Source organism: Ursus arctos, unplaced genomic scaffold (genome assembly GCF_023065955.2).
Source record: "Ursus arctos isolate Adak ecotype North America unplaced genomic scaffold, UrsArc2.0 scaffold_22, whole genome shotgun sequence".
Taxonomy (NCBI): domain Eukaryota; kingdom Metazoa; phylum Chordata; class Mammalia; order Carnivora; family Ursidae; genus Ursus; species Ursus arctos.
Genome location: NW_026622897.1, coordinates 29,449,637 through 29,474,794, shown reverse-complemented (window position 1 = coordinate 29,474,794; position 25,158 = coordinate 29,449,637). Strand labels below are relative to the sequence as shown.

The 25,158-nt window shown below is 39.0% G+C and overlaps 1 protein-coding gene across 4 annotated transcripts in view; it reads right to left on the bottom strand.

Moving 5' to 3' along the window:
* Positions 1 to 4,655: 4,655 nt before the first annotated feature.
* NAALAD2 (N-acetylated alpha-linked acidic dipeptidase 2) overlaps positions 4,656 to 25,158 on the bottom strand; it is a 73,701-nt gene continuing 53,198 nt past the window's right edge. For all 4 annotated transcript variants that reach the window (XM_044386517.3, XM_026505360.4, XM_044386518.3 and 1 more), the window contains 3 exons: positions 17,431 to 17,512; positions 16,269 to 16,361; positions 4,656 to 5,242 (listed from right to left, as the gene is read on the bottom strand). In XM_044386517.3, the coding sequence (XP_044242452.1) occupies positions 5,053 to 5,242; positions 16,269 to 16,361; positions 17,431 to 17,512 (365 nt within the window). In that variant the 3' untranslated portion in view covers positions 4,656 to 5,052. The remainder of the gene's footprint in view (positions 5,243 to 16,268; positions 16,362 to 17,430; positions 17,513 to 25,158) is intronic.

The following is a 25,158-nucleotide window of genomic DNA, read 5'->3' as shown; positions in this document are numbered from 1 at the left end:
TTGTAATACAGTTGCCATTGAAGCAATAATTAGCACCTCTATCACACTACGTAATTATTATATTTGGTAATTATTTTTGGCAGTTGGAATAATTTAGTCCTAATCTTTGTTTTATTCAGTGTACTGGGTATTATATTTCTAAGGCATATTAACTACTTTTTACGAATTTGTACCCTTAAACTACATCTGTTCTTGACCCCACAGCCTCTATCCCCTGGCAACCACCATTTTATTTTCTGTTTCTACAGCTTTGGCCTTTCTAAATTCCACCTGTGACAGCATATAGCACTTGTCTTTCTCTTAGTATAATGTGCCCTAAGTCTGTCCATGCTGTCACAAATGACAGGATATCCTTTCTCATGACTGGGAAAGTGTGTGTGTGTATATATACCACATTTTTTTTTATTCCATCTATCAGTGGACACAGGTTCTTTCCATATCTTGGCTCTTGTAAATAATGCTGTGAACACGGGGATGCATGTATCATTTTGAATTAGTGTTTTCATTTTCTTTGGATAAATACCCAGAAGGAGAATTATTAGATGTGATAGTTCTTTAATTTTTTAAAGGAACTTCTATACTGTTATCCATAGTAGCTGTACCAATTTATATTCCTACCAACAGTGCACAAGGGCTCCCTTTTCTCCACATCCTTGTTACACTTTTGTCTTTTTGTTGATAGCCATTTGAATAGATGTAAGGTGATGTCTCCTTGGGTTTTTTTGTGTTTGTAAAGATTTTGTCAGACAGCATGGGCGCACAAGCAGGGGGAGCTGCAGGCAGAGGGAGAAGCAGGCTCCTGCTGAGCAGGGAGCTGGATGAGGGACTCAGTCCCAGAACCCCAATCCCAGGATAATGACCTGAGCTGAAGGCAGATGCTTAACTGACTGAGCTGCCCAGGCATCCCTCCTTGTGGTTTTAATTTGCATTTTCCTGATGATTAATGAAGTTGAGCATCTTCACCATGCAGATGGACGTCTTTAGAAAATGTTTAGTTCTGCCCATTTTTTGGATTCGTTGGGGTTTTTTGTGTCCAGTTGTAGGAGTTCTTTATATGTCTTGGATATTAACACTTTATCAGATATATGATTAGCAAAAATCTTCTCCCATTCTGTAGCTTGCTTTTTTCATTTTCTTTTGCTGTGTGAAAAACTTTTAACTTTGATGTCTCATTTGTTGATTTTTTTGCTTTTGTTTGTGCTTTTGGGGTCATATCTCAAACATTACTATGACCATTGTTGGAAGCTTCTTCCCTGTTTTCTTGTAGTATAAAGTACCAGGTCTTACGTTTAAGTCTTTGATCCATTTCAGGTTAATTTTTGTGAGTGGTAAAAGATAGGAGTCTCATTTCACTGCTCTGTGTTTATCCAGTTTTCCCAACACCCATCTGCTGAAGAAACCATCCTTTCCCTATTGGGTGCTCTTTGCTCCCTAGTCAAATTTATTAGTTGACTTACACATGCAGGGGTTTAGTTTTGGGCTCTCTAGTTCTGTTAGTCTATATGTCTCTTTTAGTGTTGGCACTATGCTGGTTTTATTGCTGTAGCTTTGTAGTATAGTTTGAAATCAGCAAGTGGGATACCTCCAGCATTGTTCTTTTCCCTCAAGATTGCTCTGGCTATTTGGGGTTCCATACAAATTTTAGGATTGTTTTTCTGTAAAGAATGCTATTGGTATTTTGATGGAGATTGCATCAAATCTGTAGATGGCTTTGGGTAGTATGGACTTTTTAATAATAATTCTTTTGATCCATGAACACAAGATGTCTTTCCATTTGTGTCTTTAAATTTTTTTCAGCAAAGCCTTAGTTTTCATTGTACAGATCTTTCTTACTTCCTTGATAAAATCTATTCGTAAATAGATTGTTTCTAATGCTGTGAATGGGATAATTTTTTCAGATATTTCATCCTTAGCATATAAGAATGTAACTTATTTCTGTATATTGATCATTGTGTCCTGCAACTTTACTGAAATCGCTCTTTAGTTCCAGCAATTTTTTGGTTGTGTCTTTGGGATTTTGCATATAAAAAATCATATAACTGCAAACGGGACAGTTTGACTTCTTCCCTTCCTGATTTGGATACAGGGAAAGCTTTCAGTTCTTCTCAGCTGAGTATCATGTTAGTTGTGGGTCTGTCATAAATAGCCTTTATGGTGGGGTATGTTACTTCTATACTCAGTCTGCCAAAGTTTTCATCATGAAAGGATTTGCATTCTGTGAAATGCATAGATGATCATGATGTTTATCTTTCATTTCAGGAATGTAATGTGTCACATGTATTGATTTGTGTATGTTGACCATCCTTGTACCCTGGGGAAAAATCCCATCTAACCCCGGTGTGTAATCTTTGTATGATCTTGAATTCGGTTTGCTCATATTTTGTTGGGAATTTTTATATCTATGTTTATCAGGCATATTGGTCTCTAGTTCTTTTTGTGGTTTTTTGTTTTTAGAGAGCACACACATGTGAGCAGGGTTGCGGGGAAGGAGAGGGAGAGAATCTTAAGCAGGCTCTTTGCCCAGTGCAGAGCCCAACGCGGGGCTTGATCTCATAGCCCTGAGATCATGACCTGAGCTGAAATCAAGAGTTGGATGCTTAACTGAGTGACCCAGACACCCCTTTTTTTGTTGTGTTATTTGGCTTTGGTGCCAGGATGTCAGCCTATTAAGCGGAGTTTGGAAGTATTCCCTACACCTCAAGGTTTTGGAAGAGTTTGCGAGAGATTGGTATTAATCCTTTGAGTGTTTATTAGAATTTGTCAATGAAGCCATCTGGTCCTGGGTTATTTTTTGTACAGGGAGGTTTTAAGTTATTTGATTCAGTCTCTTGCTCATTATCGGTCTGTATTCACATTTTTTCTTTACGTTTGATTCAGTCTTGGTGGGTTGTTTCTAGAAATTTCTTCTAGGTTATCTAATTTGGGGCATAGAGTTGTTTGTAATAGTCTTTTATGATCCTGTGTATTTTTGTAGTATCAGTTGTACGGTCTTTTTCATTTCTGATTTTATGTCTTTTTTCTAAGTCTGGCTAATAAAGTTTTGTCAGTTTTATCTTTTTGATGAACCAGCCTTTAGTTTACACATAGTTTTTTTCTGAAATAGAGATTTTATTCCTGCTTTGATTTTATTTCTTTCTTCTGCCACCTCTAGGCTTTTTCCTTGTATGCGTCCTAGAGGTGTACCGTCAGGTTGCTTGAGATCTTTGTAATTTCTTAATATATGCATTTCATACTAGCTAAACTTGCCTCTCGACTGCTTTGTTGTATCCCATGAGATGAGATAATTTATTCCCATTTTTATTTTTTGACTGATTGTTTGGAAGTGTGTTACTTGGTTTCCACATACTGGTGGATTTTTCTATGTTCCTCTTGCTGATTTCTAATTTATACCATTGTGGTCAGAAAAGAGAGTTGGTATGATTTCAATCTTAAGTTTGCTGAGATTTGTTTTGTGCCTTGTCATAGGATCTGCCCTGGGTAATGTTCATATGCGCTTGAGAAAAATGTGTATTCTGCTGCTCTTGGATGGAATGTTCTATACATGCTCTATAAATCATTTTGTTTCAGAATGTGTTTTGGTTCAATTCCAGTGTTTCCTTTTTGATTTTCTGTCTGCGTGATTTATTTGTTCTAATAGTATTAAAGTCCCCTATTAATGTATTGTTTATTTCTCCATTTAAATGTTAGAATTTTTTTAATCGCGGTGCTCTGATGTTGGATGTGTGTATATTTACGATCATTCTCTGTTCTTGATGTCTTTGTTATTTTATCATTATATAATGACTTCTTTATCACTTGTTAATGTTTTTGGCTTGAAGTGTATTTTTTCTGGCATAAGTATGGCTACACCCACTTTTGTTATCCACCTGCATGGAACATCTTCTTCTGTTCGACGCTTTGAGCCTGTGTATGTTTTTAGAGCTAAAATGAACTTCCTTTAGACAGTGTGGAGTTAGGTGTTTTTTTCATCCAGCCACCCTACCCTTCGGTGAATTCAGTCTGTTCGTAAGTACTTGCTACTACCATCTTATTGTTGTTTGCCTTCTAGCTGTTTTGTGTATCTCCTGTGTTTTCTTTCCCTGTTTCTATCTTTGTAAAGTGGATTTCCATGGTGATTTGCTCAGTCTCCCCTTTTTTTATGTTTCATCACTAGATTTTTGCTTTGTGATTACCAAGTGGCTTACTTAAGACATCTCATAGGTAAAGTACTCCTGGGGGAAGACATTTTTAAGAAATAGTTCAAGCACATTCTATAACATCCTTGATTAATTACACTATTCTGCCACAGAATCACTTATTCTATTCTAATGATCATTTCTGGAGTAAAGATGATGAAAACAAAATAACTTGTGAAACAATAACTTGCAAAGGTTACTGTAATTGACCCTTCAAGAGTGTGAGGGTCAGGGGTGCCAATCTATCATGCAGTCCAAAATCTGCATATAACTTCACTCCCTAAAAATTTAATAGCTGACAGTCTACTGCTGAGCAGAAGCCTTACTGGTAACAGTTTGATTAACCCATATTTTGTATATTATATGCTGTATTTTTACAACTGGAGAAACCGTTACAGTCATCATGAAGAGAACATACATGCACAGTACTGTATGAGAAAAAATCCAGGTATAAGCGGACGTGTGCAGTTCAGAACCATGTTCAAGGGTCAGCTGTATTTTTAATTTTATAAGAAACCAACCAACTCTTAGGTATTCTTCTGCCTGTACCATTTTACATTTTTATCAGCAATGTCTGAGACTTCCATGTTCCTTACCATGTTTTATTTAAGGGAATTTTCAGTTACTCTATGTTGTTTCTGCCCCATCCCTGGGGCTTTTTTTTTTTTTTTTAATGCTTTGGTGATGAAGTTATGAATTTTTAAAGAGCCAAAAGACCTCTTTACAGATGGACAGGATGGAAGTCTCTAAAATCAAAACATGATATGAAAAGATTATACAATACTCTGGCATTGTGAGTTATCAAAAAACTAGGAAGAATTTAATCCTCAGACTTTCAGTAACACTTTCAATGGCTAGCTACTTGGCTGAGACCTTACTATAATACTTCTGTCAGAGTCCCTGCTGCTGCTTGAATTGTAAAGGCTGCAATAGAAATGTGTTTCTTTACTTCTGTCCAGGCTGAACGAGAGTCTTCTTTATTTTCAATATCAAACATAGCATCGTAGATCCCAGGAAATGATTCTCCAGCATATTTGTTGTGGCTACTTGGAGCAAAGATGATGTGCCTAATAGAAAAAAACAGAGATGGCAGATTGAGCTAAAGAGTATACATTCATTTTATATCCTTCTCTATGCACTCCCTTTTATTAGACCACATCTTAAGAACAGTATGTCTCCTGGCATTCACTTTTTTTTATTCCAAAATGAAGGCCTATAATTGATTTAACATACTTATGTAACAGTATAATTTTAAGCAAAGAAAGCTGACTATGCATTCACTAAGACTAGTCTCACAAATGTTGCCAACCCATACAAATGGAAGGAAGTGGTTCATTCTTGTAAGTTATGTATCACTTGTCTGCCAGCAGATGCCCAAACAGTGGTAACAGGTATCCTTTATGGATATGTTTAATGAGAGAAGAGACTGAAAAAAATGTATTATTTGAGAGATTCAACAAGAATAATGCTTGTTCCCAATACTCTTAGGCACTAAAAATCAATAAATAAGCTTGTATTCCCAAAATACAAATGAGGATAATGAAGTCCATTCCACGAAGATAAAGCAGTTATATATGAATTGCCTGTAGACACATTTAATTTCTGATCTAGAAGGAAAGTTTTGCATTTGACTTCCTATTTTATCTTAGAGGTGCCTGAAGAGATCCAACTACTTCTCTTTCAGTAATTGTGCGGAATTCTGCCTTCCAGAAAGTTAAATCTACAGTCTCTGAGACTCTGTGAAACTATTTAAGTCCCTATTAATGATCAAGTAGAAATTTATAATGCAGAGCATTTTGGTTATCCAAAGTACGTCAGGATTTTTCTTTTCTTAGTTATTTGACAGAGCAAGAGAGTACAAGCAGGGAGGAGGACAGAGGGAGAGGGAGAGGCAGGCTCCCTGCTGAGGGCTCTTCCCCCTGACATGGGGCTGGATCCCACAACCCCTGGATCATGACCTGAGAGGAAGGCAGGTGGTTAACCAACTGAGCCACCCAGGTGCCCCAGTACCTCAGGATTTATTGCTCTTGGCTTTTACATCTTAGTATGGCCTCAAATGGATCTTCCTCACTAAAGCCTGTGTAGGTGCTAAATGGTTTATATCAAAACATTGATAATCTGACCTATATATGAGTTATTACAAATAAAGGTGGTAGCTATTCATTAGTATACTTGCCCTTTACTGGAGAACTGTAAAAGCAGAGTACAGGGAAAAGATATATAGATACAAGGATTGTACAAACCTGGTTTGAATCCTCGAACTGGCATCTAATAGCCTTGTGGCCTTCCACGTTGGTTAAGTTCTTAGGTAGTCTATTTTTGATGCAGTTGTAAATGGAATTATTTTCTTTATTCCTCTTCCGAGTAGGCCAATATTAGTGAATAGAAATAAAATTTCTGTCTATTGATTTTGCATCTTCACCTTACACTGAATTTGTTCATTCTAACAGTTTTTTTGGTGGATTCCTTAGGTTTATCTATATATAACGTCATTTGCAAATAACGGTTTTACTTCCTTCCAATATGGATGCCTTTTTCTTGCCTAATTGCTCTGGCTAGGACTACCAATACTATGTTGAAAAGAAGTGGCAAGAATAAGCATCCTTGTCTTGTTCCTGCCCTTAGAGGAAAAGTTTTCAGCCTTTTACCATTAAATATGCTATCAGCTGTAGTTTCGTCTTACATGCCCATTATTAAGTTATATTTCTTCTACATGACTTTGTTGAGTTTTAATAAAAATGGATGTTGAATTTTGTCAAGTGCTTTTTCTGCATCTATTAAAGACTTTTATCCTTCATTTTGTTAATGTGATATGTAACATTGATTTGTGGATATTGAACCATCTTTGTATCCCTGGAATAAAGCCCATTTCTGGTATGTGATCTTTTTAATATACTGTTGAATTTGGTTTGCTGAGTCTTATAGAGGATTTTTGCTTTTATGTTCATCATATGGGCTAGTAATTTTCTTTTGGCATCCTTGTTTGATTTTCCTATCAGGGTAATGCCGGCCTTTTAAAATGAGTTTGGAAGTGTTCCCCCTTCTCTTTTTTGGAAGAATTTGAAAAGGATTGGTACTGATTATTTTTTCAATGTTTCGTAGATTTCATCGGTGAAGCCATCTGGTCCTAGACTTTTGTTTGTTGGGAGGTTTATGATTACTAATTCAATTTCCTCACTAATAACTGGTCTATTCACATTTTCTATTTTCATGTTCATTTCTTCATGATTCAGTCCTGGAAGGTCATATGTTTCTAGAAGTTTGTCCATATCTTCTGTGTTGTCTAATTTGTAGGCATATGATTGTTGATCATAGTCTCTTATTTATTTCTGTGGTATCAGTTGTAATGTCTCCTCTATTTATTTGAGCCCATTCTCTTCTTGGTGAATCTAGTGAATGGTTTATAAATTTCATCTTTTGAAATAATCAGCTCTTCATCTTATTGAACTTTTCTTTTGGCTCTTTAATTTCTATTTCCTTGATTTCCTCTGTTATTTGTTTCCTTCTAACTTTTGGCTTCATTTGTTCTACTTCCTTGAGGTGTGATGTTAGGTTGCTTGAGAGTTTTACGTTTTTCTGAGGTGTAGGGTATTCATTGCTGGTGAACTCCAATCTTAGAACTGCTTTTGCTGCATCCCACAAATTTTTCCATGTTATATTTCCATTTTCATTTTTCTCAAGGTATTTTTTTTGTCTTTCGATTTCATTGACCTTATTAGCTGTTTAGTAGAATGTTAGTTTCCACCTATTTGTGAATATTCCACTTTTCTTCTTGTAACTGATTTCTAGTTTCATACCGCTGTGGTCAAAGGAGATGCTGGATGTTTCATTCTTCTTGAATTCATTAAGACTTGTTTTTTGGCATAACATGACCTGTCCTGGAGAATATTCCACATGCACTTGCAAGAATGTGTGTTGGAATGTTCTGTGTATATCTTTTCATTTCATATGGTCTAATGTGTCATTTAAGGCTAACGTGTCCATAGTGATTTTTTTTTTTTGTTTGGAAACTAGCCATTGATGTGTAATAAGTCTCCTCCGGTTCCTTCAGTCTGTTAATAATTTGTATGTTTAGGTTTTTATGATGGGTGCATCAATATTTACAAATGTTATATCGTTGTTTGACCTTTTATTGTGTAATTTCCTTCTTTGTCTCTTATTACAGTCTTCATTTTAAAGTATTTTGTCTGATCCTAGTATAGCTATCCCTGCTTTCTTTGGCTTCCATTTGCATTCGGTATCTTTTTCCATGCCTTCCGTGTTTAGTCTGTGTGGGTCTTTACATTTGAAGTGAGTCTGTTCTAGGCATGATATAGATGGGTCTTGTTTTTTTATTCATTCAGCCACCTTGTCTTTTCACTGGAGCATTTATTCCATTTACATTTAAAATAATCAGTATTTACATACGTATTGAAATTTTGTCAGTTGTTTTCTTGGCTGTTTTGTAGTTCCTCCTTGTTACTTATTTTCTTGCCCTCACCCTTTGTGGTTTGACGGTACAGTATGCTTAAATTTTCTCTCTCTTGTATCTAATACAGGCTTACCTCATTTTATTGTGCTCTCATTTTTGTTGTTTTTTAATTGAAGGTTTGTGGCAAACCTGCATCAAGTCTTTTGACACCATTTTTCCAACTATAATTCAGTTATTCTTGTAAGATTTCAAACTTTATATATAATTTTACTGGAATACATTTGACAATACAGTGTTACTAGTTTCGGGTGTGTAATAGTAATTTGACAGCTACATACATTAAGAAATGCTCACTGCAGTAAATGTAGTTACCATCTGTCACCAAAGTTATTAGAGTATTACCGACCGTATCCCCTGTGGTGTACTCTTCATCCTTGTGGCTTATTTATAACTGCAAGTCTGTACCACTTAATCCCGTATTTTCCCCGTACTCCTGCCACCTTCTCCTCTAGCAATCACCAGTTTGTTGGTTCGTTTGTTTTGAAGTGAAATTGTATGGTATTTATCTTTCTCTGACTTACTTCACTTAGCATAATACCCTCTAGTTGGGTGCATCCATGTTGCAGATGGCAAGATTTTCTTTTTTTAGGGTTGATATTCCATTGTATATATACCACATCTTATCTACTTCATCCATCCCTACGTTGGCTATTGCAAATAACATTTAGGTAAAATAAAGACACATATATTTGTATTTAGTTAAATATTTATACATTTAGTGTTTTGGGGTTTTGGGGGTAAATACCCAGCAATGGAATTACTGGATCATGTAGTGTTTCTATTTTTAACTTTTTAAGGAACCTCCATGCTGTTTTTCTAGCACCTGCACTAATTTACATTCCCACTAACAGTACAGGAGAGTTCCCTTTTCTCCACATCCTCGCCAACACTTGTCTTGTTGATGCTAGCCGTTCTGACGGTTGTGAGGTGATGCCTCAGTTTTGATTTGCATTTCCCTAATGATTAGTGATGGAGACCACATTTTTCATGTGTTTCTTGGCCATGTGTATGTTGTCTTTGGAAAGATGTATATTCAGGTTATCTGCCCATTTTTTTAGTGATTACTGGGGACTTTTTGTTAAGTTGTATCAATTATGTATTTCAGATATGAACCACTTACTGGATAGATCATTTGCAAATCTCTTCTTCCATTCAGTAGGTCGTCATTTTGTTGGTTTCCTCTGCTGCACAAAAGCTTCTTATTTTGATATTCTCCCAATAGTTTATTTTTGCTTTTGTTTCCCGTGCCTATGGAGACCTATACAGAAAACATTGCCAAGGCCAGTGTATAAGAGATTGCTGCCTATGTTGTTGGGTTTTATGGTTTTAGCTCTCACATTTATTTAGGCATTTAATCCATTTTGAGTTGATTTTTGTTTGGTGTAAGAAAGTGGTTCATTTCATTTGTATGTTGCTGTCCATTTTTCCCAGCATCGTTTATTGAAGAGACTCCATTGCACAGTCTTGCCTCCTTTTTGGTACGTTACTCATCATACAAGCATGGGTTTATTTCTGGTCTCTCTGTTCTGTGTGTCAGTTTTTCTGCCTATGTCATACTGATTATTATAGCTTTGTAGTGTATCTTGAAATCTGGGATTGTATATACCTCCAGCTCTCTTCTTTCACAAGAATTGCTTTGGCTATCTGGGATGTTTTTTGTTGTGATACAAATATGAGGCTTTTTTATTCTAATTTTGTGGGAAATGCTGTTGATATTTTGATAGGGATTGCATTTGTTTTTATTGTGTTCCATTTTAGTAGTATCTAATAGTTTTCAGAGTACGGATCTTTCAGCTCTGCGGCTAAATTTATTCACAGGTATTTTATACTTTTTGATACAGTTGTAAGGCAGTTTGCTTAATTTCTCTTTCTGCTACTTTGCTAGTAGTATATAGAAATGTAATAGATTTCTGTGTATTGGGTTTGTACTGAATTCACTGGTTCTCATTTTTTGGTGTTGTTAGGTTTTCTGTATGTAGTCCCATGTCATCTGCAAATAGTGACCGTTTTATTTCTTCCTTACCAACTTGACTGACTTTTCCTTTTCCTGTCTGCTGCAGCTAGAACTTCCAAGACTATGGTGAATAAAAGTAGCAAGAGTGGGCATCCTTGTATTGTTACTAATCTTAGAGGAAAAGCTTTCAGTATTTCACCATGAGTATTAGGGTACATGGGGGGTAGGTCTTACATGACCTTGCGCTAAACCCACTTTACTGATACTTTCTATCATGAACAGATACTATATTTTGTCAGATGCTTTTTCTGCATCTATATTAATTCGATCATAGGATTTTTACCTTTTATTTTGTTAATGTGATATACCACATTGATTTGTGGATACTGAAAGAGTTGTATCTCTGAAATAAATCAACTTGATCATAGTGAATGATCTTTTTAATATATTGAATTCACTTTGCTCTTTACTGGAAGATTTTTGCATCTCTCCTCTTCAGGGATGCTAGCCTTAATTTTCATAATCAATGTATTTTAATTGCTGCAATCTTACGATGAAACTGTAATGGATGAAGAGTTGCTGCTTATGGATAAGCAAAAAAAAGTTCATTACTTTAGATGGAATCTACACCTGGTGAAGATGCTGTGAAGATTGAACAGTGGATTCAACAGTAGCAACAAAGGGTTTAGAATATTACATAAACTTATTTAAAAGCAGCAGCAAGGCTTTGAGAGAATTGACTCCAATATTGAAATAACTTGTACTGTGGATAAAAGTCAGTCAAGCAGCATCACATGCTACAGAGAAATCGTGTAAATAGAACAGTCAATTGATGTGGCTGACTTCATGGTGTATTCTTTTAAGAAACTGCCACAGCCACTCTAATCTGTCAGCAGCCATCAACATCAAGGCAGGACCCTCCGCCAGCAAAAAGATTGCAACTAGCTGAAAGCTGAAATGGTGGTTAGCATTTTTAGCAATAAATTAAGGTATGTACGTTTTTTTTAGAAATCCTTTGCACACTTAATAGACTACAATATCGTATAAACGTAACTTGTATGTACTAGGAAATGAGGAATTTCACTTGACTTGCTTTATTGCAGGTATCTGTGACCTACCCTGCAGTACGTCAGAGGTATGCCTATGTAGCTTTTGGTTTGTGGTTACTGTGAGCCTTACATGTATCAGTTTAAAGTGGACTTTCATGAGTATTGCAGTTTAACCCTGAAGGCATTCTAAAGCTCCCCCTTCTTACTCTTATCCACCCCTCGTCACCATGTGTCACATTTTATTTTCTGTGTCACATTTTATTTCCTCTTAATTTTCTGCATCCCTTATTATTGCAGTTATACTTATTTTTACAACTCTTGCCTTAACCTTCATACTATTTAATCCATTACTTTTACTGTAATGTTTATCAGTAAAATTTTCACTCTCCTGTTTTGTTAGTAATTAGCACCTTTTCTTTGCAGCTTTTAGAGAACTCCCTTTACCATTTCCTTTAAGACCAGTTTAGTGGTGATGAATCCTGTTAGCTTTTGTTTGTCTGGAATATTCTTTCTCCTTCAGTTCTGAATGATAATGTTGCAGAATAGAGTATTCTTGGAAGTTTTTTTGGTTTTGGTTTTGGGTTTTTTTTTCAGCACTTAGACTATATCATGCCAGTCCTTTCTGGCCCGTGTTTCTTCTGAAAAATCTGCTAAATATCTTATGGGGGTTCTTTTGTATGTAACAAGTAGTTCTTCTCTTGCTGCTTCTAAATAAACTCCTTGCCCTTGACATTGTAATTATAATGTGATTTGGTGTGGGTCTCTTTTGGTTCCCTGGATCTGGATGTTGGTTTCCTTCTCTAGGTTAGGGAGGTTTTTAGCCCCCTTCTCTCCCTACACTGGGAATATTTTCTGTAAGTCCCCTAAGCTTTTTGGTTTTGTTGTTTTTTGTTCTGTTTGGGTGAATTCCAGTGCCCTGTCTTTGAGTTCAGTGATCCTTTCTTCTGCTTCATCTCATCTACTGTAACCTCCCACCCCTAGTGTATTTTTCAGTTCAGTTGTTGTACCTTTCAGTTCTGTGACTTCTACTTGGTACTTTTCTCTTTTTTCAACTTCTCACTGTGTTCATCCATTCTTCCAAGTTTGTTTAGCATCTTTGTTGCCATACTTTGAACTCTTTATCAGGTAGATTACTTCTGATTCATTAAGCTTTTTTTTTTTTTTTTTCAGTTTTACCTTCTTTCATTGGAATCTATTCCTGTTAATTCTTTGTGGTTTTTTGGTTTTTTTTTTTTTTTAGCTATATGTTGGTTTCTGTGCATTAGATGAAACAGCCACCTGTCCCAATGTTGAAGGAGTAGCCTGGCGAAGATGAACCTTTTCATTTAATCTTTATCTTGTTTGTTTCTCACATTTTGTGATTGTCCCAGCAGCCTGTTTTTAAGCTCCAGTATTGAGGGTGTGCCAAGACCCGTCACTGTACCAAAGGGGAGTATTTCATTCAGGACTTAAATTCAGGGTGATTAAAAGCTGCTACCTGAGGGTTTGGTTTCCAAAGTATGCGAATACGTTTCCTGTTATGGGACTGCAAGCAGAAGCTGGGGTGGCCACCAGAGCCAGGTGATAGGGAGGTGTCCCTTAGACACAGTAGTAAAAATTGGAACTCCAGATGAGTAGATAAGTTGCTCTCTGGAATATACCAGCAAGCTGTAATAAGGAAGAGCACAATGATGGTATTGCCCCAACCTACATGGCCCAACAGCATTTCCACAGGCCTCTAGAAGAGTGCCAGATCTGAAGTCTGCCCTGCAAGAAGGAAATATGCTTCTTTTACAAAACAAAGAGCTGCTATCTGGAACAGGCAGAGTGAGAACACAAAAGATAGCATCTGCCCTCTGAGGTCCCTGGTAAGGTTTACAGTTAATCCTTAGGATGTGTGTTTAATTTGAAGCCTGCCCCGCACACTGAAGCCATGATGGTAAACTTCTAGACTACTTTCACTGGAAGACTGAGCTGCTTCCATCTGCTGCCTCTTGCTGGGCCCTGGAAGTAGCTGTTTAAGACCTTTTTCTCCATTGCTTCCAGTCTTGTGGGACCTGTGAGCATTGGCCTGCTGGCCACCAGAGCCAGACCATGTACAGGTGTGCCCTGGCCGCAGCTGCAAAAATCAGGGTGCCCGACAAAGGTAAAACTTTTTATCTACCATCAAATTGGGGCAGGGCAGGGTAGGGGTGTAAAGACTGTTTCCATCAGCCACAGGCCCGAGATGTATGCCAGACCAGAAGCTTTCTCCTTAGGCCAAAGCTCCTGTACAATCAGGTAAGCGTTTTTCTTAGAAAATAACTGTTTCAGTCGGCTGTCTATACAGTACCTTGTAGGAGGTAGTCTGTCAAGAACGGTCTCCAGTTTTTGCAATCTCATGGGACCCAGGAATGCAAGCCCCTCGGGTTCCAGAGCCACATAATCAGAGGGCATCCCTGGGCAGCAGCTGTAAACACTAAGTTCAAGACACAGGTAAAAAAACGTCTTCCAGGAGAATTTGTGCTCTGGAGCTCAGATGGCATGTACCAGCCTCCTCCAGGTGATGCCTTCAGATCAGCAGGTGAATTTTCCACATGAAGTCTGTTTTTCAGAGGGCTGCTTCTGCCCTGGACCCTGGGGCAAGTGACTCCATGCAAGCCCTTGAAGAGCTGTGTGTTCATTATAACCCTTAGGTCTCTTGAATGTGAGCACTGGTGGTTTCCACAGCCAGATGTTCTGGAGGCTCATCTCTCAGGTGCAGGATGAACCTTCACTCTTCAAGGGAGAAATTCTAGGTTTGTAAATTCCTTCCTAATTGCGGGTTGTGTGCTTGGAGATGGGTTTATGACATGATTAGTTCTCGGACTCCCCTACTCTCTTCGGTATGGCCTTTTTCTTGTTTCCTAGGAAGGAGTTGCGCAGCTAGTCTTCAGGCCTTTTTCAGAGGAGATTGTTCCATATGTAGTAGCTTAAGTGTGTCCATGGGGGGAGGGGAGTTCAGGATCTGCCTACATTGCCGCCTTGTACTGCCCTAGCTTTAGAATATAGCCTTAATATTCAGTTAATAATTCCAAATATGTTTTTAAAATATAGTGCAATCTTTTTGGAGGACAGTGTGGCAGTTACGTAGATTGAGAATGTGTTTACTCTTTGACCCTGATATCCATATACTGATTATATAGGTATTAAGACAAATGTTCAAAAGGACACAGGGACATATACTATGGCAGTACTCTTACTAAAAGTTAATGGGGGAAAAAACAAACTGAATTGAAAATTATATATACAGGCCAAACAATGGAACACTATACACCAGATAAGAAGAAAGAGCTAAAACTATATACTGACACGGGAAGATCTCTAAGATAAATTGTTATGAAAAAAGCAAGATATAAAATATATGGTCCCATTTATGTAGATATAGATGAATAAACATACAGATATGTACACTTGTGTATATAAAACATTGATTTTCTTTAAAGAGAATAGAAAATGGCTGGGTGTGGGTTACAGAAGGGAATGCTGAAGCAACATGGTTCCTTTTTCTCCTACAAGCTTCTATGGAGTCTGCATTCATTTTGAGAAAAAGATGTTTTGCTTATGAATAACAGACTAATACAGACAAGAGAGGATTAACATGTAGATTGGCTTTCAACTTTTTGACATGTAGATACTTAACTAATGGCTATTTTATTTATCATATTATTTATCACTTCATAAAAATAGCAGCCATTTACTGAGTGTATCCCTCTCTGAGCTCAAGCTTCCACATTCCTGAAATCTCTAAGCCTGGGGGGGGGGGGGGGGAAGCAATTATACTCTCCTTTTACAGCTGAGGAACCTGAGGTTTAGCTAAGTATTTTGACCAGGTTACTTAGTATGAGCTAGTTGGGCTCTAAAAGCCTGTGCTTATAATTAGTTAAAGATTAATACTAGTCACTAATATTTATAACAAAGCTAACATACAGAACTATCTCTGGCACATGTTATCTGATGATAAATAGCCTCACAAATTTTCACCAAGGAACTGCAGATTAAGATGTACCTTGAAAAACTGGAGACTGTCCAAGCCCACAGCCAAGACAGCAAAAGAAAACTTAACAGAGGTACAGATACAGAAAGAGGATGTTGCTTCAGCAGCACGTGGCAGCCATCTTCAAAAACCTAAAATGTTCTATGGAAATAGATCTAGATTTATCCTGTTTGATTTTGGAGAGCTCAACAGGGTCAGAGGGAGAAAATTACAGAGAAAAGGATCTTTATGAAGAGAACTTTCTGTTAACATAGACCTTTCTTAAAATGAGGATGGACTGCCTTAAGAGGTAGGAAGCTTCCTATCACCGGAACATTCTGAGGCTAAGTAGCTACTTAAAAACTACATAAGCTCTAAGATTCCCTTTAAGATTCTGTAGCTTTTAGATTTTTCTTATTTTTTAACTACCATTTGTCATTTACATCTGCAGCAAAGCAATAAACATGAAGTTACTTTTCTGATGCTACAACTTCTACTACATACATAATCTTACCCGTATTCCTCATGGCGTACATACTGCCTTCCATTCATCTGATGACAACAGTTTAAAGCAGACTTTGGGCACGCTGGTTTTGGTCACAGTGAGGTATGTAATGTCCTTTAGTGAAACATGTTGCTTCCTTACCTGTAGAACCGCCTCCCTGGTAAACCAAGGGGATCGATGAATGCTCTCTCCAGGAGCATCAGTTGGTCGTTCACCATTCTCACTGCAATGGGACTTTGAAAATAAATAAGTAACTATAACCCTTACCATGGAACTATATTTTAAAATGCAGGATAAGGCATGGAAACATAAACTTCTAAAATCAATAGATTTTTGAAGAAAATGCAGATTAACAGTAAAGCCTTATATGTAAACTACATATAACCGAGGCATCTTTCTAATATTCATAATGAGAGAGACCTACTGAAAATGGTTCCTTTTGTTTTTCAAGACCACCGAAAGAACAGGAAGATATTTTTAATTCTTTCTAGGAGGAGAGCCCGGCCTCCTGCAGAGGTAGACTGGGTGTACTGTCAAGTTCTTGATAAGCCATTTAGTGCCACCGAATAAAGGCTGACCACGAACAAAGGAAGGAAGGTGGCAACAGTCTGCAGGAAGAGAGTTGCACATCAGGGGCAGGGAATCCCCTTTCACACTTGGAATCTGCCAACTCTCTTTTTGGGGTGCTAAATTCTCTGGGCTTTCCTACAACCCGAGGGGGAGAGAAGCCCCTCAAAATGAAGGATACATCTTTCTGCCAATGTGGGTGGTGGGAAAGCTTATTCTAATTGGAGCTGGAAAAATAATTGTGACATGGACTATAGTGTGGAACGACTTGTGCTTGTTAAATAATGCTTCGAATACAACTTTCTCGTATTTCAATCTAAAAGTGGTAAGTGGTTAAATGAAGTGCAAAAATTGTATCAATAAAAAAGTTTCTGCACTTGGTCAGGAAAGTTTTGGGACTGCAGTGAAATTCATACTACAAATGCACTTAAACCCGTGGAACTGTGATTCCATCCTTGGCCCTTGTCTTGCGATGAGTTTTTAAGTCTACCATTTAGAGTAATGCTTCTCAAACTTCGGTATGAATACACACCATTCTGGAGAGTCTTGCTAAAGTGAATTTAGTAGGTCTTGGATGGCATTTGATACACAGCCTTTCTAACAAGCTCCTAGGCAATGCTGATGCTGCCTCTTTACAGACCTTGGAGCAGTGATATAGAGTTGAATGCTTACGTGATTCATTCTAGTAACTAGATCGCTTTTCAAAATGATGGGGAGCTTTACAATTGAAACTTACTTATTAAGATCCACTTGTGTAAGTCTTCTGTGAAAATCCGAAGCAGCATCTGAGAAGTTCTTCACAGCAGAAAATAAAGAATCTTTTAAAAATACAGAAGTGGAAGGTTAATTAGTAAGTGCTGCTTATTTCACACACTCACTTTCCTGCCCTCTCCATTTACAGGCTGATTAGAGTGAATAGATACTGAAACAATGTTGAGCCTTCCTGCAGGGCCATGGAAATTATCAGAAAATACTGTAACAAAGAAACAGTACCTAAAATAGAAAATGTCTAAATTGGTTCTTCAGGAAGTAACTTCCAGGAGTCTAGGACATAAGTAATTCTTTTAACTCCTAATTTACCAGAAATGCATCATTCATGAATATACTCATTCAATACTTATTTATTGGTACATCATCTATATGCTAGATACTAGATACAGCTATAGATGAGTTATGTTCCTGCGATTATTATAGACTAAAACAATGTTAATCCCTCTTTGTAAGGAGTGCATTTAAGATCTTGTTTAAAGGCCACCTGTGACGAGTTGACATGTGGACACAAATAGGATCGGGTTTTGTCTGATCAACCTTTTCTTTAGATTCCAAAGATTCTAAGGAAAGTGAGAAAAGGGTCTCAGTATATTTTTTATTACAACCACCTATGTATCATTTTGCATCTTTTCTAAACCGAACATTAACAGTAATTATTGATTTCCTTCTTTCATTAATCCTGTGAGGCAGGGGATACCAATGTTCATTTTACAGATAAAGCACTTACTGTTCCAGACACAGGACTTCTGTTAGGTCACACAGCTAGTAAATAGTGCATTCAATATAAAAAAGAAGGCCTCTTCTTTGTCCTAGATTTCCTTTAAGCTCTAATTAGTATTGCTGTTTTTAAAACCACTTGTCAATCTAACAATACGTATTGTGGAAGCTAAAGAAAAGTGTTGAAGGAATTTTAAAATTCCAGTGAACCACAATAGTCCAAATGGATAAGAAATGAAACGTGTCCCTGGTATTTAGTAGCACAAGTGAATGATAACTTCGGCATAAGCCATTTCAGTAGACAGTAGGAAGACAGTGCACTGGCTTGGTAGAAGGACGTAAAGAACTGGAGACAGGAATGCAGATTATATATGCATCCCATCCATCATTCTTCCATTAAAACATTTATTTATTTATTTATTTATTTATTTATTTATTTATTTAATGACTTTTTATTATATTGTTAGTCACCATACAGTACATCCCCGGTTTCCGATGTGAGGCTCGATGGTTCATTAGTTGTGTATAACACCCAGTGCACCATGCAATACGTGCCCTCCTTACTACCCATCACCAGCCTATCCCATTCCCCACTCCCCTCCCCTCTGTAGCCCTCAGTTTGTTTCTCATAGTCCATAGTCTCACGTTTCATTCCCCCTTCTGATTACCCCCCCTTTCTTTATCCCTTTCTTCCCCTACTGATCATTCTAGTTCTTATGTTCCATAGATGAGAGAAATCATATGATAGTTGTCTTTCTCTGCTTGACTTATTTCACTTAGCATTATCTCCTCCAGTGCCGTCCATGTTGTAGCAAATGTTGAGAACTCGTTCTTTCTGATAGCTGAGTAATATTCCATTGTATATATGGACCACAACTTCTTAATCCAGTTATCTGTTGAAGGGCATCCCTGCTCCTTCCACGATTTAGCTATGGTGGATAATGCTGCTATGAACATTGGGGTGCATATGGCCCTTCTCTTCACTACGTCTGTATCTTTGGGGTAAATACCCAGTAGTGCAATGGCTGGATCATAGGGTAGCTCAATTTTTAACTTTTTAAGGGACCTCCACACTGTTTTCCAGAGTGGCTGTACCAACTTGCATTCCCACCAACAATGTAGGAGGGATCCCCTTTCTCCACATCCTCTCCAACAATTGTTGTTTCTTGCCTTGTCTATTTTTGCCATTCTAACTGGCGTAAGGTGGTATCTCAGTGTGGTTTTGATTTGAATTTCCTTGATGGCTAATGATTTTGAACATTTTTTCATGTGTCTGTTAGCCATTTGTATGTCTTCATTGGAAAAGTGTCTGTTCATATCTTCTGCCCATTTTTGGATTTGTTTATTTGTTTCTCGTGTATTGAGTTTGAGAAGTTCTTTGTAGATCTTGGATACCAGTCCTTTATCTGTAGTGTCATTTGCAAATATATTCTCCCATTCCGTGGGCTGCCTCTTAGTTTTTCTGACTGTTTCTTTGGCTGTGCAGAAACTTTTGATCTTGATGAAGTCCCATAAATTAATTTTATCTTTTGTTTCTCTTGCCTTTGGGGATGTATCATGAAAAAGGTTGCTTTGGCCGATATCGTAGAGGTTGTTGCCTATGTTCTCCTCTAGAATTTTGATGGATTCCTGTCTCACATCGAGGTCTTTCATCCATTTGGAGTTTATTTTTGTGTATGGTGTGAGAGAGTGGTCAAGTTTCATTCTTTTGCATGTAGCTGTCCAATTTTCCCAGCACCATTTATTGAAGAGACTGTCTTTTTCCCACTGGATGTTTTTTCCTGCTTTATCAAATATTAGTTGCCCAAAGAGCTGAGGGTCCATTTCTGGGCTCTCTATTCTGTTCCATTGGTCTATGTGTCTGTTTTTGTGCCAGTACCATGCTGTCTTTGTGATCACAGCTTTGTAGTACAGCTCGAAATCCGGCATTGTGATGCCCCCAGCTTTGTTTTTCCTTTTCAACAGTTCCTTGGAGATTCGGGGCCTTTTCTGTTTCCATACAAATTTAAGGACTATTTGTTCCAGTTCTTTGAAAAATGTCCTCGGTATTTTGATCGGGATAGCATTGAAAGTGTAGATTGCTCTGGGTAGCATGGACATTTTAACTATGTTAATTCTTCCGATCCATGAGCATGCAATATCTTTCCATCTTTTTGTGTCTTCCTCAATGTCTTTCAAGAGTGATTTATAGTTTCTAGAATATAGGTCCTTTACATCTCTGGTTAAGTTAATTCCAAGGTAACGTATGGTTTTTGGTGCTATTGTAAATGGGATGGATTCCCTAATTTCTCTTTCTTCATTCTCGTTATTCGTGTACAGAAATGCAACTGATTTCTGAGCATTGATTTTGTATCCCGCCACGTTACTGAATTGCTCTATAACTTCTAATAGTTTGGGAGTGGCTTCTTTTGGGTTTTCCATATAGAGTATCATGTCATCTGCAAAGAGAGACATTTTGACTTCTTCTTTGCCGATTTGAATACCTTTGATCCCTTTTTGTCGTCTCATTGCTGTTGCAAGGACTTCTAGTACTATGTTGAATAATAGTGGCGAGAGTGGGCATCCTTGTCGAGTACCTGATCTTAAGGGAAAGGCTTCCAGCTTTTCCCCATTGAGAATAATATTTGCAGTAGGCTTTTCATAGATGGCTTTTATGAGATTGAGATATGTACCTTCTATCCTACACTCTGAAGGGTTTTAATCAGGAAAGGATGCTGTATTTTGTCAAATGCTTTTTCGGCATCGATTGAGAGGATCATATGGTTCCTGAGTCTTTTCTTGTTGATATGATGTATCACGCTGATTGATTTGCGAATATTGAACCACGCTTGCATCCCAGGTACGAATCCCACTTGATCGTCGTGGATAATCCTTTTAATGAACTGTTGGATTCTATTAGCAAGTATCTTGTTGAGGATTTTGGTGTCCATATTCATTAGGGAAATCAGTCTGTAATTCTCCTTTTTGAGGGGGTCTTTGCCTGGTTTGGGGATCAAGGTAATATTGGCCTCATAGAATGAGTTTGGTAGCTTTCCTTCTGTTTCTATTTTTTGAAATAGCTTTAGCAGAATAGGTATTATTTCTTCTTTGAATGGTGAAATTCCCCAGGAAAACCGTCCGGGCCTGGAGTTTTGTTATTTGGGAGGTTGTTTATCACTGACTCAATTTCTTCATAATTAATTGGCCTGTTTAAGGAATCAATTTCTTCCTGTTTCAATCTTGGTAGTTTATAGGTTTCCAGGAAGGATTCCATCTCTTCCAGATTGCTTAGTTTATTGGCATATAGCTGTTGATAAAAATTTCTAATAATCCTTCCAATTTCAGTGGTGTTCGTCGTGACCTCTCCTTTTTCATTCATAATTTTAATAATCTGGGTCCTTTCTCTTTTCTTTTGGATAAGTCTTGCCAGTGGTCTGTCAATTTTATTGATTCTCTCCAAGAACCAGCTTCTAGTCCTGTTGATCTGCTCTACTGTACTTCTGGTTTCTGCTTGATTGATTTCAGCTCTAATTTTGGTCAACTGCTTCCTCGTGCGTGGATTAGGCCTGTCCCTCTGTTGCTGTTCCAGCTTCTTGAGGTGAGAATATAAAAACTGCATTTTAGATTTTTCTATTCTTTTGAGTGAGGCTTGGATGGCTATGTATTTCCCCCTTAGGACTGCCTTTGCAGTATCCCATAGGTTTTGGACTGTTGTATTTTCATTCTCATTGGTCTCCATAAATTGTTTTTGATTTCCTGGTTTATCGAGTCATTCCTGAGCAGGGTGGTTCTTAGTCTCCAAGTGTTTGAGTTTCTTCCAGATTTTTCCTTGTGGTTGAGTTCCAGTTTCAGAGCGTTGTGGTCTGAGAATATGCAGGGGATAATTTCAATCTTTTGGTATCGGCTGAGACCTGTTTTGTGTCCCAGAACATGGTCTATTCTTGAGAATGTTCCATGGGCATTAGAATAGAATGAGTATTCTTTGGTTCTGGGGTGTAGTGTTCTATATATATCTATGAGGTCCAACTCATCGAGTATGGCATTCAAAGCCTTTGATTCTTTGCTTAGTTTTTGCCAGGGTGTTCTGTCTATTTCTGAGAGTGTAGTGTTGAGGTCCCCTACTATTAATGTATTTTTACTTATATGTCTCTTTATTCTGGTTAAGAGTTGGCTTGTGTATCTTGCTGCTCCCCTGTTGGGGGCATATATATTTATAATTGTCTTATCCACTTGTTGAATCCTTCCTTTAAAAATAATATAGTGCCCTTCTGCATCTCTAACTATAGTCTGTAGTTTAAAATCCAGTTTATCTGATATGAGAATTGCTACCCCAGCTTTCTTTTGAGGTCCATTTGCGTGAAAGATGGTACTCTATCCCCTTACTCTCAGTCTGAATGCATCTTTGGGTTTGAAATGAGTCTCTTGTAGACAGCAAATGGATGGGTCATTTCTTTTTATCCAATCTGCAGCCCTGTGGCGTATTAAGGAAGAATTTAAGCCATTAATATTAAGACTGAGTACTGAGAGATATGCTTTTAATGATGCCATGTTGTCAGTAAAGTCTTTGTTTGTATTGGCTGTGACTTTCTGTTCTGTATCACTCTTGGGGCCTTTTTACTTTTATAGAACCCCCCGTAATACCTCCTGTAGGGCTGGTTTCTTCGTTACGAAATTGGTTAGTGACTGTCGATTCTGAAATGTCTTTATTTCTCCATCAATTCTGAATGACAGCCTTGCTGGATAAAGGATCCTTGGCTGCATGTTTTTCTCTGAAAGAGCTTTAAAAATGCTCCCCCAACCCTTTCTCTCATTCCATGTCTGTGTAGACAGGTCTGACGTAATTCTGATGCCTTTACCTTGGTACGTGAGGAATGTCTTTGCCCTGGCTGCTTTCAATACTGTATCCTTGGATCTAATATTTGCGAAATGCACTATGACGTGACGTGGTGTAGGTTTGTCGTGGTTGAGCTTGGGAGGGGTCCTCTCTGCCTCTTGGACACGAATGTTTGTTTCCCTTGCTAGATTAGGGAAGTTTTCAGCTACAATTTGTTCAAATATCTCTTCTAGACCTCTGTTTTTCTCCACCCCCTCGGGGATGCCGATGATTCTAACATTGGATCGTTGTGTTGAGTCAGTAATCTCCTGTAGCCAACATTCGTGGGCGTGCATTTTTTTAAAAGCATCTTCTATTTTCATTTTTTCCTCTATTAACCCATCCTCCAATTCACTAACCCTTTCCTCCGCTTCGGTGACCCTGGCCGTCAGAGCCTCTAGTTTTGCCTGCATTTGGCTCATAGAATTTTTAATTTCTGTCAAATTCACTCTCATTTCCGCCCTTAGGGATTCTATATTCTCAGTAACATTTTCCTTAATACTTTTTTCAAGTCTACTCATCATCTTGACCATTGTTACTCTGAATTCCATTTCTGATAATTTGGTTACATCCATATCCGTTATTTCTGTGGCAGAGGCCACAGACTCACTGTCTTTTCTTTGCTGGGGGGGGGGGGGGGCTTCTCCTTCTCGTCATTCTGATGAGGAGAGGTTGCGGGGTTGTCCAGAGCCCAAATTATTGACTGGGTCCCAGGCCGTGCCCCTTGTTTTATAGGGATCTTAGAGATGTGGGCTTCTTCTTTAAAGATTTTATTTATTTACTTATCTGAGAGAGGGAGACAGTCAGCAAGAACGGGAACAGAAGCAGGGGAGTGGGAGAGGAAGAAGCAGACTCCCAGCGGAGGAGCCCGATGAGGGACTCCTTTCCGGAACGCCGGGATCACGCCCTAAGCCGGAGACAGGCGCTCAATGACTGCGCCATCCAGGCGCCCGGGTTGTGGGCTTCTTGATTTTTCAGCCTGCCTTCTGTGTTCTGGGGGAGGGGCCTGCCGCGCCGATACTCAGGCAACCCTGTTTGGGTAGAGTCTCCGTGTCCCCTGCGAGGGGGGATGGGGATGGGCACTCTCTGAGCCGGTATTTCCAGGCTTTTGTTCTCTGGTGGCTTTCCCTGGCGGCCGGCTATGCCTCTTCTGAGGGTCAGAGCAGCAGAGGCTGCATTGTCGCAGAACAGAGGGATTGCGGCCCGTTCTCCACTGATGTTCTGGCCACTTTAACTCTGTTACTGTTGGTGCTGCTCAACCCTGCAGCGTCCCGGGATGTGCGCCCCACACCCAGTGTCCCAGCCCTCACTTCCAGGGCCCACGTGTCTGTCCTTTGTGTTTCTAATGCCGCCAGCCACCGGCCGCCCCGCACGCTCCCGGGTCTCCCGGTCTCAGTCTATGCCCGGTGAGCACACCTCGATTCCGGAGTTCCGTGAGAAGCCTGGTGGCGCGCGCACCCGGTTCAGGGTCTCAGTCTGCTGTTTCGCGGGTGCCGACCACGAGTCCGCCCGCTCCCCCGTGCAGGTGGCCCGCCAGCCGCCAGCCGCCCCGCGCGCTCCGGGAGCTCCCGGTCTCAGTCTGGATCCCGTGAGCACACCGGGATTCCGGTGTTCCGGGAGATGCCTGGTGGCGCGCGTTCACGGCTCACCGGTCTCAGTCCGCTCTCTCGCGGGTGCCCTGTGTGTCCGCCCGCTCCCCCGTGCAGGTGGCTGCCGCTTCCCGGCGCCCAAATGCGGCGGCTCCCTCCCCCTACCGTTTATCTTCCGATATCTGTGCACGGTTTACAGCTCCCCTCTTCGTACCTCAATACTCAACTCTGGAGATGTTCATTTGTAGAGATCCAGATGTATCTTCCTGTGTCTCAGGCTGATTCCGTGGTTATTTAGGCTGGTCTGTTACCTATCCAGCTCGACTCAGGGGACCGGCTGAAAAAGGGGCCCCTACTCCTCCGCCATCTTAACTCAGTAAACCCCATTAAAACATTTTCTGAGGGCCTGTTTTTGCCTGGCACTAAATGGCAAATTTTGATTGGGAAGTGAGTAGGGTACATTAGATAGAAGAAACTTTTGTAAGACAGAAAATTATGAATGTTTAATGCAGATGGAGTGTCACCAATGAGATGG